Below are 15,530 nucleotides of genomic sequence, written 5' to 3' on the forward strand. Positions count from 1 at the left end.
GGTCCTTATTTCCTAAAAGTTGACCCCCTGGCCCCTCTTCAGCTCTGCCAGCACTGGCTGCTTGCACAGCATCTCATCACGTCAGCCACACGCACGGCATCAGGAACATTCCCCTTCATTAGCTTCTGCCCGAGGCCTCTTTTTTTTTTTTTTTTAAAACAGTTTGTGGGTTTTTACATCTTGCTCAGCATCTTGCCAGAGAGACAAAGAGGGAGAGAAGAGGGATCCCCAAAATCAACAGCCTCTCTCCAGCAGCTGGCTGAATCATAGCAGCCAGGCCAGCAGATGTAACCTGTGCTATAGGCAGATGAGTACTGCTGGAAGAGGTAAAACCCTACGAAAATCCAGAAATGTGATGGCCAGGCACCACCCCTCATTCCAACCATTCTCCCTGCTTGATTCTTTATTTCCACACAAACGCTACCCCTTGCAACAGAGATGCTTTTCCCACTGGGGATGATGCATACGTACATGGGCTGTGATGCAGAGCAGAAGGGCGGAAAGCTAAAGCTAGGCGTGGGGCCAGGAGGGCAGGAAAAGGATGGCTTCACATCTACCTCCTAAAACCCGTCCTCCACTCCACCCCAGCTCTCTGCCTTGACTCCGCAGCAATCCCTACACTACATCACTCTTTTCCCCAGCTCCTCTACATGCAAATCCCAAATAAATAAGAAGAAAAGAACCTCCCCTGCCCAAAGAGCATCCAAACACACAGACGATTAAAAAAAAATCCAACCCATCAGATGGTGTCTTACTACTTCAGAAGCCCAAAGCACAGAAGCAGAGAAGAGAGCTCTCCCTGCGGGGTATGTTTTGAATAACAACACTCAGCTTGCTGAGGGGGAAGAAGCTGCTTATTTGTTGTGCATCGATGGCTGAATCGTTCTTACTCCTTGTCTTCATGGGTCACTGTTTGGACACGGTGCCTATCTGCCAGTGACAAGCGACAGCTCAGGGAATAGATTCCCACAAACTTTCATCAAGGGCTGATCCTACAGAAAATGCAGAAGCTGTTTTCCCCACACATTATGTGCTCTTGCTCCATTTAGTGTGGGGAGGTCTAATGCTACTGAAAATGAGGCTGAAAAGTGGAGATACTGTTCTATAATAAGCTCATTTCCCACTTGTCTACAAACAGTCCCTTCCTTTTTACCATAACGCAAGTGTACAATTGCAAGCAAAGAGGAGGTGACCGACTTTTTACCTGGTAAGAAACTCAGAAAGTACCTTATATAATACTAAAAAAGGCCACCAGAGCCCACGCAAGCAGCTATGTTGGATTTTCCAATTATGCACGCTACTCAGTGCACATCACTGAAAAATGAATGAAAGGATATCTCGGGTCAGCCCATACTACCCTCAGCCCTCCACAAATGCCAGCAGAAGGCACAAAAATCTGATGGGGGTGGTGGCAAGGCAAAGGAGGGAAAGGTATCTCAATGAAGATTTCTTTCCAGGTCAACATAAAAACATAAAATTGCAGCCTTTCAATTGCAGAAAATAAAAGAAAGAAAAAAAAAAGCAGTTGCAGCAAACGCTATTTGAGTGTGTGACCTTCTGTTACAGGCTTAGGAACAGCATCTCCCTCCTGGGTACTACAGCTCATCTTTAAGCACTTAGATCCTTTGGACATTTTAAGAGCACTACTAACCACAGTTCTAGTATTAAGCAATACCTTAAACATTCCCCACTGAAACTACCTTTTCCGTAAGACAAACATTTTGCAGGTGAAATACACGAGTCAGTAAAAGCAAAACACCCTCTTCCTCTCTCACAGTGCTTATTATGCAGTGCCTCTCAGCACCCTGCCCATTAGAGATGCTGCTGCAGCTGTCCTTCCAGGCAGTAAGTGTTGCAGGGACACTGTTGAGAGCAGAGGACATGTACTGCTGAAGCCACCAGAGCTACCCAGAGCCCCACCAAGCCTTAGGGAAGCTATCCTGTTGTGGGAGAAACCCAATCCACATCAAGTATGCGTTGCAATGCTTTTAAGCAGGAAGAGATCAGAGCAAGAAACACCTTGGCATGGACATCTGTACTGAGAACACCATGACGTTGTGGCTGAGAAAAGAACAGAGAAGCTGTGGATGCCCCATCCCTGGAGGTGCTCAAGGCCAGGCTGGATGGGGCTTTGGGCAACCTGGTCTGGTGGGAGGTGTCCCTGCCCATGGCAGGGGGTTGGGACTGGGTGATCTCTAAGGTCCCTTCCAACCCAAACCATCCTGTGATACCATGATTATGTGATTTCTCACCCTGCAGTGGCCCCTCCACAGAGGTGATCCTGGGCGCATCCCAGCTGGGGGGGCCACTGAAATGACCCTAACAGGGCTCTGGGTGTGACTAATCAGGGACTGGTTATTCCTTTCCCATCACTTCAAACACATCTGGGTGTAGCAGATCTCTAATCTCCAGATGTACCCAAAAATGACTTCAGTAATACAAATTGTCTCCTTAAAATGGAGTTAAATGCACCAAGGCCTACTTAGTGTCACCAGGACTTTGTCTCAGGACTCCACATGGTGTGACCATGAGATTTGTACCCCAAATATATACCTCCTTGCACACCTTGTAAGACATTTCCAAACCTGTGCGTTCCCAGACAAGCCACCACCAGACATTGAGGAACCAGCTGAATCGTCAGCCCTCGTGCGTTTGAGAAGGCAGATAAGGACTGCAGCTTTGTTTACACAAACCGTTTATCAGGCTGTTCTTCCTGACCACAAGTACTATTTCCCAAACAAAAAATGGTTAATAAATCAGCATTTAGCTCATCTGCCTAACACCTCTCTGAGTGCTTTTTATTACAGGTTTTCAAACTGGCTCCCATGAATCCTCAATCAGGACTCAGAAAGCCTCCTCCTTTCATATGCTAAGATCTAAGAGCTTTCTTGCAAATTGCCAGGCACACATTTCGCAGCCACATCTGGCAGAACTGAGCGGCAGCAGCTTTCCTCAGAAGTGCCTTCGAACAGGGAGTCAAATCATTGGCTTCCCGGTGAGAAGATGAGTCTACCCACATTTCTTGAAAGTACGTAATGCTTTTTCTTTCCAGCACATGGATAAGGCCCAAAACACCAATTCACACTTCCTAATAGGGCTTCCTGGGGTAGAAATGGCTATCCTGGCTTGCCCTGGCATTGCTCTCTGCAGTGCCTTAGTGATTGACTGAAGGGGTAAAATTTATGGCTCTCCATTTGCCTCCTCCTGTCAGAATTGTCAGAAATTTCTGTCAGAAACCAGTGTGGAAACCCGCAATACAACCACTTTAAATGGGTGTGGAAAGATGAGCTCAATCTTTTGGCTGGAAAACATAGCTTGTGATCGCCCAAATGACAAGGCTATTAGACAGCTTACATAAATGAAGGAGCAGAGTGACTGACTTCTTGGATTCAGCTGGCCAGATGCTGACGGAGCATGCCACGCTCTGTCTGCACTGCCCACACCTCTTCCTCCTTACCAAAAAATCTCTCAGGACTCTGAAAAACAGGAGCCAGCTTTAAGGCGCTGGGATATTGCTCCCATATGGTGTACCAAAAAGGGTTGGGAACTCCTGGCCTTGCACCCAGAGCCTTGCTGAGGGGCAGCTTGGCCGAGGAGTCCCGGTACCCAGTACCAGAGTGCCTGATGCTCTCCTCCTGGCTCGTGCTAACAGGACAGGCTCTGGTGCACCGTTCTCTCCCACCTCAAGTGGCTGCCTGATCCTTTTCCCTCTTCTTCGTCCCCTGCTGCACAAGCAGGCAGAGCCCCGTGCCTGCCTTTCTCCATCCACCAAGGCCATCCTTCCTCTCCTTGAGGCACAGGGCCTCGGGTGGCTATTGTCACTCAGGAACATGGTCGGTGCCATCAACAGAGGGCTTGGCACAGCTGGGGCAACCGATGGGATTCCTGGGATGCTTCACTGAGCTGGTAGCAGCACAGCACAGGGATCAGGCTTCCCACGCAGGTGGGAAACACTGGCCACAGCATGCTGTTGCTGATCTTGTGATGCCACACAGTAAAAGCGCTGCGAATCGGCTCAGTTTCATGGCCAGAACCTCTGGCTGTGAAAAATGCAGTAAATTCCAATTTTCTGCAGTTGGCTATTGGTGTCAGCATCAATTCACATCTTGTTAAAAAACTTTCTCACTGAGATCTGCTGCTCTTAGGAAATGCAGTATGAAAAATGGGTGGGTTGTATGAAGAAACAAATCAGACCTGCCAGAATCTATAACTGGGTCAAAGGGTTTCCAGCCCTTCAGATGTTCGGTAGCAAACAATCTGCCTCCGAAGGCAGATTCAAACAGTTCAGAAGCCTTTGAGCAAGCCAGAAATGCTTTCAATAATGTGCACAATCTGAGCTTCTTTGAGCCAAGTACTAAAAGTTTATAGGTGTTTAAATAAATTAAAACCACAGAGTCATCACCAATGGTTACGAGTGGTCTTCCCCTTGCCTTGGTCCCTTCACAGCTCTTTTACAGAGCACCAGCTTCAGTTCGATCCAAGTCAGAGGCAGTAGGCTGAACTGCTATTTATCGCAGAGCTGATAAAAACCAGCATCCTACTCACCAGGGGAAAACAGATTGCTCACAGATGGATGGAGGCTTTTCCTCTCAGAGGAGCTCCCACAACACACCTGAGTAGTTAGGGGCTTTCAGTAGCCTGAAGTCTACAATGCTTTCATCCAAAGGTCCTTTTTTTTTTTTTTTGTAGGACATGCTGCCACCCTCTGATGAATGCAGAGCACGCTTGTGTCTCACCTTCATTCCCCGCTACCTGGAAATCTAAAAGAGCTGGCGCACAAAATTCAGATATGAGTTGGCGCGAATCCTGACAGCCCCTGACTGCAGCAGTGCCACGGAGCTCGGTGGCAGCCAGGCTCACAAGGACCTACCTCTAGTGGCTGGGCAGTGCTCTGCGCTGTGGTGGTGAAATGTGTCGAAGTCCACTGCCTCAGAAATACCTAGGGCCAAAGATTGGTACAATCATGACAGCACAGGCATTGAGCTAAGTGACCTTGACCATGCTGCTGAAGAAATTCCTTACCACGTTGCCACCAGCTTGTTCTTCTACACACTGAGGGACAGTTTATTTTTGTCACTCACCGTTTAATTAAACACTAATCTCTATAGGATAGAGTTTATTGCTTGCAACTTATCTCAGCATCTGTGGCACCATACAAAAAACCCAACACCTCCAAAGTAACACCTGCCAGCTAATCCGCCTCCCTTCCAATTTCACATATTCAAATCTTCCAGAACCTTAAAAACAAACATTTACTCTAGGTAAACCCACACTGCTGGCTGCCAGCTGAGTCCAGGTCAGGAGCAGGAACGTGACTGCACTTCTGTCAAACGAATCAGAGCAGCTGATAGAGAATTCACGGCAGCTCTACACTGACTGTGGAAGGACATGCAAGAGCTGAACTGCCAAAGTCAGAGTGAGGTGCCCAGCTGGGACAAAGTTACCTCCTCAGAATATTTTTGAATTGCAAAGTAACTTCACAGTAGATCAGCGCTTTGTATTGTAGAAAAACTGCAGTTTTAATATGGTATTAGGAGTCTTAAAGTGAGGTTTCCTGCTCTGTGAAACCATAGCCTCTGGACAAGGGAAAGTTGGAAAACAAAAGGCTTACTCAGCTCTAACAGAAGCTAACTGAAAAGGGGGGAAAAAAAAAAGCCTAAATGTTCATTAAGAGTTTCTTTTTCCAGTGACTCTAGCCGAGTTCCTCAGATACCTCACTTCAGCGCCTGTGTTTGGGGACCTCACAGCAACTGAGGCTCCAAGGGGGGTGCAGAGTTCTGTCCCTTAAATGCACAAATTGGAAAACACGAAGTTTTATTTGCAGTCTTTGAACCTTTTATGGATTTCAAAAGGAAAAAAAAATGTTCTGCATGGTTCGATTTTCTCTAAAAGTCACCAGATTTGCCTCTCAAGGTCTCTTCTTCTGAAGAAAAGTGAATGAACTAGATTCACACAGCATTAGCAATCATTCATCATCTCCCCCTTAACACTGTTCCACCTCCTCACTGATGGGGGGCATTTGCAGCTCTATATCTCAGTTCCTCACAGCACACTGGAGACCACCAAGATCTCTCAAGTGACTGAAGAATGGCTCCATCTTGTTTGTGTCATTTACAGCTGCAAAGTTAGCTGAAAACATTTCACACAAGTTTGTAAAGCCATCTTCCAGTGTGAATCTTGGAAAGAAGCATTGGAAACTGAAAGGCAACACGCCTCAGAGTAACAGGGGTTCTGTGAAATGCACTGTCCGCTTACACGTGCTGCTGTGGGCTCACTTGGCCTCATGTGCACAAGCTCAGAGGCTGTGGTTACCACCAGGCACCCAGGAGTTTGGCAGCTTCCTCATGCTTTGTGTCACGGGCATAGGAAGGCAGACAACAGTCCCGTGTTTCTGTTTCAGTACATACCCAGATATGCAGGGCTCAGAGGAAGGTGAGATAGAGAACATATTGCCAAGAAGCATACTGGATAAAACTACATCCAAGAAATGCACTTACTACCAGGGTTACTCACTCCCTGCCTCTTTCTGTTGTTTGCTCATAGGTTACGTCTCAGTGTGGGTGACAGCTCACCTGAAAGTGAGATACTGGAGTGCCAAAATCATATGGATCAGAGCATCTTTGGCCAAAGTTGCATTTGACTGGAAGCTCTCAGAAACTGCATGCTACTTTGGCAATGCGTGAAATGAGTGGGACAACTTCTGCTCCAAACATTCGCCTATTGCTTCCAGACCCATGTATCAAGGGTATCAATGCAAGTTAAGAAGCCTGGCAGTCTGACTTCGTACCAATCTCTTTTCCACATTACTCTTTATAAAAAAAGTGTGTTTTTCATCAAGCCCTTCTACAGGGAGCTGAATTCAAGTTAGGCACAGTCATTTCTAGCAGCTGTTTCCAAAAGCTGAGATTTGTTCTCTACTCTCTAATCCCAGTAGCCTAGGGTTAGGCTGTTATTGCAGCATAATTCAATTCTGAAAAACATCCCATCTGAGCAGGAAGTTGGCATCCACCTGTAATAACACCAGCAACCGGAAAGGTATGGAGGGAATCTATTTCAACATGTGCCCTGGGAATCAGCATGAAACTCGCTAGATCAGATTGGTCTGATAGAGAGCAGAACTTGGTCCTTTACGAACTATAAATCTTCCTTTTCTCACCACTTCACCCTTCACCCTCACCCCGACTACTGTTAATCCTACACCGTGGGCAGAGAAACAACCACTATTTACAACATTTAAAGGAGGCTTCTTGAAGTACCCACCATAAATATTCCTTACTGAAAAGCAATTAACAGCAGCAAGTAAGAATCCTGACTCAATTAAAAGAGTAGCAGCCCAATGAAGAAAAGGAGATGCAGCCAGGGTTGCTGTGCACCACATGCCTTGGAAGTAAGCTTATGTCAAACATCAACCACGAAGTCCTGGCCAAGGATGTCAGCTCTGAGAGGCAGTCCCCTGTCCCCAGAAAAAACTCGCTAATTCTGGAACTGCGCAGGGTGGGTTTGGAAAGCACAAGTCTGCAGCGTGCTGTGTTCTCATTCAGTGACCTAGATCATCACAGTACAAGAGCTAAACTCATCCACTCTAAGATTATGTTTTGCTTTTGTTTTGATTCATTGGTTACACAGGTATTAAACTGATTAGCACTCATCAGGTCTGCCTGCAAGGGCACCCATTCATTGCTTTCACACCACTTTTCCACGGTCACTTTTGTAACTGAGAAGGAAAAGCTGGGTTCCCAGGACCGATAACCCACCATAAAATGCCGACACAGAGCACGACAATCCAGTCCAGACAGGTGTAATCAGAGCAAGGACAGGGCTTCTTTGCGCTGCCTCTGCTCAGACATCAATAGTCAAATGCACTGAGTCTTGCCCAGGCAGAATTACTCAATTCACAGCTATTTCACAAAAATGCCATGTTTTACTACCACTATTAAGCTAAAGATAAATAAATTTTAGGGTCAATATCCTTTCCTAATACTCTGTCAACTTGTAGAGGGTGCTGTGCACCCTTATTTGACAGAAAGAGGATTTGGTCCTTCACCTCCCCCTCTTTATTACTCATAAGCCTTGCTTGCAGCATGTTTTTTCAGCAGAGCGGCCATATAGAAACACTGACATTTAGCAAAAGAAAGCTTCATCCGGTGTTATGATCTCATTTACATGTGTCTGTACCTGACTGAGATATCTGAACAATAGAGTTTGTCAAGTAAACACGAACAAAGCATGATTCAATGTATGAAGTCTGTTAATAAATGATATCTGTGGCTTTCACAAATTAATCACAACAATCAAATCACAAAGAATTAGCAAAAAGGGGAGTGCAAAAATGTTAGACTGCATGAAAAAACACTGCTAAATAACAAAAAACAATCTTACCACAGAGCAAGCCTCTGCTCAATTTCCTTGAGAAAACCGGTGTGAAATTTGTGCAAAGGTTCGAAGTTGGAGAAAATGAGATTTTTCAGTGTTTCGGGCATGCAATCCTCTTTACTCACGGCACTCTGAAACCACTGCAAACAAAAACAGAAGCGAAATTACCAAGCGGGTGGAATGCAGCAGGTATGAACATTTGCTGTCTTTAAGCACCTAACCCAGAATGGAGCTGTTTAGCTGGCACTAGCAATATCACTCAGGCTACCCTAACACTCCTGCATGCTGAACTGGTGCTCATATCAGTGGTCAGGCCCTGAGTGGGTGAAAAAAAATCTCCCTTCCCCTTGGCCATCAATCATCAAACCTCAAAAATTTTCTTCAAGCCCAAACTGGATTTACAAATATTGTAGGTGCAAGGGTTATTTTCTCAAGAGAATACTTGCAAACGTTCCAGCAAGACCGCAAAATATGCTCTGCATTTTCTTTCGCTGAGTTCTGTCTGAAACCCCTTTGACAGGAGTTGGTACAGCAAACACTTGTGGCCACATTGCTGCTCAGATAGAGAAACCACGCGTTTTGCCAAGTGAACAAGGAGGACAGCACATCGCACTCCCAAGATAAGACACGAGGAGCAGGAAACAGGAGGGTCAGTGCCAGACACTGTTAAGAGTGCAACAGGCTCCTGATCAGTTTTGCTCCATATTCTCTTTATTTGCACTGGGAGACATAAAGGTGATGTACAACCAGAGGACTATGGGGCTTGCCAAGGTGGCAGACTATTCTCTTCAACGTGAGAAGAGTACTCCCTCTTTGTTGCTCCAGGGGGTTCCAGCTACCTATGGTTGACTTCCAGCAGGCCCTAGAAGGCTGTTGGGACCATATATAAATTACAGCAGGGTTGACACTGCATCAGCTGGTGTTGTCCCAGACCTAGGATAATCCCAAGCCTACCTCTCCCCCACTTTATTTCTGCACTAAGAAGAAAGTTGAAGAACTGCAGAGCTACCAATGCTCATACTTCATGCATGAAACTCTATCTTTTTCAAGGACACTGGCTCCTTGTTCATTCCCAGTGGCCTCCTGGGCCAGAGATCTCAGGGGCACAACTGATGAGTATGATTATCAGCTTAGTTGTACACCTCTCTTCAAATTTGCCTGCTACAAGGATAAAGGGCTGGGTGGGAAGTGGGGGTTTAGACCTAAGGCAGAAACTGGCAGGGAGCTACAAAGAGCTAAAACATTCTGCTTCTGAAGCCACTGGGTGAAACGAACGATGAAAACAGCACATCAGTTGTTAGGACTGCAGCAGTGATCTCTGTCCCACACAGCCTGGTCTCTTCCCTCATCAGCCTGGCATCTCCAGTAAGCCAGGATCAGTAGGCAGTGAAGCCACAGCTATCTTCCTGCCTCCAACAACCATGCTGCTCCAGCCTACATTGGTTATGTCTAAACTGGTATCAGACCAACTTCATCTGCCAAGTGGGCTTCTGGAACAGAAGGGAAGCTGGGGAGAAAGTGTCTCTCCCTGGTTCCCTGCTGGTACCAACTCTTCTCTGCAGCACATGCTCCTTACCACACCACTCGATGCAGGAGGTGGCAATGCACCCTTAATGCAAAACCTCACAGACGTTCACACGCTGGGCAATTAAATATCTGGGAGGTCTGGAACTGGCAGGACTGCTGAAATACCATGAGAGGTTTTGGATCCACTGTATCCTTTTCACAGATAATTTTTATTTAAGGCCAAGTCTCGCACACATTGCTGTCAAAAGTTAAACAAAACTGTTGTGTGTGCAAGGCAGGCACATAATTTGTTTTGGTGATTTTAACAATTACACGTTCATCAGATGCTACAAAATAATTAGTTATTTAACAGACAGTTTTACTTACTGAAAAGTCAGAATCCCTCATAAAGGTGCAATAGGTGCTCTGCAATACATCATGCTAAATGGAGGGCATTTAAGCCAAGAGAAAACATTACTATGCCTCCCTAGGGAGCTACTTCAGTTTTAAGAGAAATCATTGAAAACCCACAGGCATTTTTTGTAATTGCAACCGCAAAGTATGAGAGCAAGAAAGAATAACTGAGCTGTGTTCCAAGTTCCTCAACCTGAAAGGGTTTCATAGTGCATGTTCCTAACCACAGCACAAATCTCTGGTTTCTGCTTTTTTTCTGTTATTTCCTCCCTAGAGCTGTACTCCTGTGCCCAGCAGAGAATACCTACAGTGCCGCACATAAAAGTAGCGTGGAAGAGCGAAGATGTTAAATGGAGCAGATGAAATCGTGCAGCTGACTAGAGCTTCACATGTTTCATGAGTAACGCTAAAGTAAACATACCGATGTGATGACTTCAAGGTCCTTCAGGTATGTTCGTTCTGTGGTCGCTACTTCTTTAGCAATGAAGTAAGCTTTCTCAGTTGGGAATCTCTGCAAATTGCAAACACATTAAGGTTTTCGTCTGCTTTTATGGAGCTGCTTTCTGTAGGAAAAAAAAAGAACTGCAGACAACAATCACCAAGAGAGTTACAAACTAGTGACCCTTGCTTGTGGTTACTGTGACTCATGCTTGAATGTTCATAAGCCCTGAAGCCCTGAAAACAATTCTGCCTTGCCAACAGAAGAGAACAAACACTTTCAATGGGTTCTTGAGAGGTTTCTTTCTGCCAAGGGGACTTCTATAGCTTTGGGGTGCTGATGTTCTTTTCAGTTTATTCCACACCTCTGGAGCAGGATATATTCTGGAGTTCAGAAAGAAATCATTTTCAGGCTAGGCAACTATTTGAATCAAATTTGGCAAATCCTACAAAAATTAGTGTCTGATTATTCCAGGTTTCATTGGCAGGGTAAGAATCTGCAGCAAAATACTCTACAAAAAATGAAATCTGGAAGATCTCCCCCATGCAGACGGACAACCTAACAGTGGAAGAGAGGAAGGATTTTAGGGTTTGCTACAGATTTCAAATTCCAGAAAAAAAGAAAGCAATCCAAACCCTCCTGAGTTATCCAAGAGGCAAAAGTGGTTTTGAAGAGCTAAAGGATCCCAACTGGTCTTGCTCTGTGCCACTTAGGAAGTAAAAAGGAAGAACATCCACAAATCTTTTGCTCCTATGTTTCTTCCCTGAAGATCAACCATGTAGTGGATACACCAGAAAGGGATGTGAGGCGAGATTGTGCGGGCATTTCTCAGTCAGTGTACAATCCCATGGGAACCATCAGCAGCTGGTATAAGCTAGAACAGTCACTGGCTGCTGTAACTTGGACTGGCACAGAGAATTATGAGTCTATTAACAGTTTCTTGGCTTTTCTTCTCAAATTTCTCTCACTTATCTTCCTTATACATGCTGCCACTTTCCACCAAAGCCAGCTGAGTTCCTACCTCCTTCCTCCTGAGATGCTCCCAGCTCAGGAGAAAAAGCAGGCAACAGAAGCACAAGATCCCCCTGCAGCACAGGCAGACGAGCCAGCAGACACCCAGAGCACCCTGGCTCAGACAGAATCTCTTCTGTCTCTGAAGACAGTTTTGGACGTGATGCTCCCTTATGGCTTTGCTGCAATGATGGGGCTGTGCCAAACACTCCCAGCTGAGCACTGCAGGCTGTGGTTTAAAGAGAGCATTTTCCACTCCAAATGCTCCCAGTGGTGCTCCCAGCAGGGACAGACTGCAGAGCCTGGGTTGTATACTCCTACACAGGCTCAGCGCTGCACCTTTTCTCTCTGTCACCTGAAAATTCTCTCTCCAATAACACATTGGAGTTGACTGTTTTGTTACAACAAACTACTAAATGCTTCTCCTTAAAAACAAGTCAGGTTTATAAGGAACCCTGTCAAAACAAGCTCAGAATTAAGGTTGCTGCTTAAAGGACTGGTCCAGATTCATCGCACCTTATGGGCATGGAGCTACCTACCTTCTCTCTACTGCTTAAAGAGGAGTTAATTCCCTAATTCCTGTACCTCTGTTCAGGAGGATGAATCCAGGCCACTGAGCCCTCAGCTACAGCAGCTCTGTGGTTCCGGCCAAACCCACTCCAATCCAGGAGTTCAGCCTCAGGAGCCCAGGGATGCTCCTGGATGCACCCTGACTGACCACAGCAGACACCAAGTGACCCAACTCAAGTTATTTGTGTGAATCTGTGATGAGAAAGCTGCAAGGGGTGTAGATATTCGTCGCTTTGACAAATAGCGGTAGTCACAACACAGCACAGAGAAGAGAGCCAACGCCAACTGCCTCTGCCTTACCTTTCTTCGGACCTCTTCCTCTTCCTCAGTCCTGATGCACGATGGGTCATTTAGTAAAGGGCTGATCAAGGGAGATGACTGCTTGGCATCAGGGCTCAAGTTTGGAGATAATGACATGTTCACCACTGACGGTCCTCCTTGGGAATTGATGGAAAGCTCTGAAAGATGAGGGCTGCCAGTCAGAGAACCTGCTAAAAAAAAGGTAAAAGGAATCAGTTAGGACAGGCTCTCTATCTAAAGTACAAAAAAGTTACAACCCGAAGTTGCAGCCTGTGAAATTACACTACAAGATGCAGCCATCAGGGTCCTCAAACTAGTCCAAACGGACTTGGAAGTCAGAGGAGCTGCTTCCACTTGCATTAACCAAGGGACTGGAGTGTTCTCTTAGCTGATGAAACTGGCTGAAATTACTGTCTCTGTAAGGAAGGGGTCAGGGCATACATGACTAAACTGGAAGATTTACAGCTAAATGTTAAATTAATACCATTTTTTTCACCAACGTCATCCATTCTATTAAAGATTATAAATACAACAAGGGAGTCACCCTAGGAATGCCATTCTTTCTAGCAAAGTAAAACTTCTGGGACTCAAATCAGTACTTCAGAGGGAGCTACAGGACACAGTTAGAACAAATTTATCTAGTGGAAGTCTAGAGAAAAAGAAACGACGACTTTCTACAGCAGTGTTGCTGCTAAGTAACACCAGGCAAATCTAACACGAAGGGAGGAAACTACTAGCTCCCCAATTGCTACACACAACACAAGTATGCATATTATACCTTGTAGGTCTTTCCATGCTCCTCTGATTGTTTGGGATGGAAATGCTAGCATTACATTTACACAAGAAAAGCAATATTTTTAATGCACAAAGCACGACAACTTTAGATTAGCACAGATATAAAGTCCCATTTAATTTTGGATGAAAAATATTAAAGAATTAGACAATTAATTACACTTCCATGGATTCATATACACTACATTAAATATTACTGAAATTAGCATTTTGTCTTTTGGGAGGCAGCCAGACTGCACAAATAAGAGAGTTTGCCAAAAATGCCCACTGTTTTCCCGGTTGTCCCCTCCTCCAAACCTCTGAAAATCTAAATTTGTTTTAGAAGATGGATCTTTCATGTGGAAGAACATTTACAGTCTGTATGGTTTTGGCATCATACCTTAATATCCACCAAAAAAACCCAAACATGTGACAAGGTCTTGATTACCACAGCTAATAGGCTGTGTAGGATTAAAGGTAAAACATGTATCACCATGTATACTTAAGGTCAAATACATTGTACTGTCATGGGCTTATACCCTCCCTAGATTATGATAGGTAAGTGTTTCTGCTACTACAACACAGCTGAGACACTCCAGTAAACAGAGGCACCAATAAATATAATTAGGCCAGTAGTAAAACCTATTTATTTTCTGGAAGAGCTTAGATTTATTGCTAGAACATGAATGTTTTCCAGTTCCAAACCAGTTCATGTTTATATTTCATTCCTTTGAAAAGAGAAATAAAAAAACAATACAGTTATCAGTTTACGTAATCACGACAGTTATGTAGCCTATTATAAATCAAAGTTCTGTATTATTACAGCTATCAAGAAAGGATTTACCAACAGTTTCGCACTAAATCAGCGTTCAGTGAAATCTGAGAGAATGCCACAGCTTGTTACACAAATGTCAATTTTATTGACACTAGCACACAACTGTATACAGTGTTTTCAAAAGAAATGGAATTCATCAGTGAGAAACAGTGAAACAGATTAATAGCAAGGTTGTAAGGTTAGAAGTTCTACACTCTACATTACAAAAGACATAAGAAAAGTGATACCAGCTCAAACGTGGAAACAAAGAAATTCTGGCACTATGCCTGTCATACGACAGCAAAGAAATGATTTGCACCTCTGTGAGAAGTTCACAGGCATTGTATTCTAGAAGTTAAATAGCACCTATCTGTGATAGATAGATATAGATAAATCAACATATCTACCTACCTATTTATGATCCTAGATCTAACTTTGTATGTACTGGAATTTTTATCAGTACAACTTCAGTTTTTCAAACTATAAAATATCAAATGGACAATGAATTAAAAAAGACTTCCTAATCCACACTTGGAAGACATGACTTGGGAAAAGTATTATAAAAATACCCAGAAAAAACTGTGCCTGGTGACTCACAGCGTTGTGTATGCACCCACTGATTACAGACTTGCACACCAATACATCACTGCCATTTGCAGAGCTATTTTGCAGCAAGTTAAAAATGCTACTTTCTATTTTTTGGTATTAACATGGACATGAGCAGTGACCAAATCTAAACACCACCACCTACAAGCAAGAGGCTAGACCCCATCTGCCAGCATGCTGAAAAACTCAAAATTGAAGTTAGATATAAGAAAGTGGCTATGCTGCAAAAGGGCCTCAAAATGCCGATACATTAGCACATTCTGGGGCCTAATTACAACCAGCACAGCCATAAAGACCACCACATTGAGTGTTGTTCAGGTAAAAGCGGGAAGCCAACTTGCTGTGCTGTAAGAAAGTCAATAAATCATGAAGGAATGAAAACTGAAGGTTTTCGCTCCACCGTCACCAATCAGGACATGTGTCATGCTGATGGGTCAAGGCAATGATGCAAGGTGACTTTCTGTTTTTCACGGAGGCGAGGACCAAATAACCTACATTAACCGAATGGTGTTCTCTCAGTGTTTCCTCTGACCTCCTGCCACAAAAGAGTACATTCATATAGGCTCTACTCATCAACTACATACTGCAGAATATAAACAGAAAAAGGAAGACCAATCTTATTTACAAGGTACTGAAATTCCTCACATCTTACCCCAAAGAATCCCTTATTATTAGCACATCAGCAAGTTATTAGCACATCAGCTGTCAGATGCCAAGTGGGATTGC

General features: G+C 44.5%; 1 protein-coding gene across 6 annotated transcripts in view; it reads right to left on the bottom strand.

Moving 5' to 3' along the window:
- The window catches only part of FARP1 (FERM, ARH/RhoGEF and pleckstrin domain protein 1), a 208,712-nt gene that overhangs the window by 20,079 nt on the left and 173,103 nt on the right, over positions 1-15,530 (bottom strand). For 4 of the 6 annotated variants that reach the window (XM_048072721.2, XM_013174412.3, XM_048072722.2 and 1 more), the window contains exons 14-16: positions 12,614-12,804; positions 10,715-10,804; positions 8,380-8,513 (exon numbers count right to left, since the gene is read on the bottom strand). In XM_048072721.2, coding sequence (XP_047928678.2) covers positions 8,380-8,513; positions 10,715-10,804; positions 12,614-12,804 — 415 coding nt within the window. The remainder of the gene's footprint in view (positions 1-8,379; positions 8,514-10,714; positions 10,805-12,613; positions 12,805-15,530) is intronic. The other 2 variants (XM_048072720.2, XM_013174409.3) reach the window with 1 other exon arrangement.

The sequence above is a fragment of the Anser cygnoides genome, chromosome 1 (genome assembly GCF_040182565.1).
Source record: "Anser cygnoides isolate HZ-2024a breed goose chromosome 1, Taihu_goose_T2T_genome, whole genome shotgun sequence".
NCBI classification, from domain to species: domain Eukaryota; kingdom Metazoa; phylum Chordata; class Aves; order Anseriformes; family Anatidae; genus Anser; species Anser cygnoides.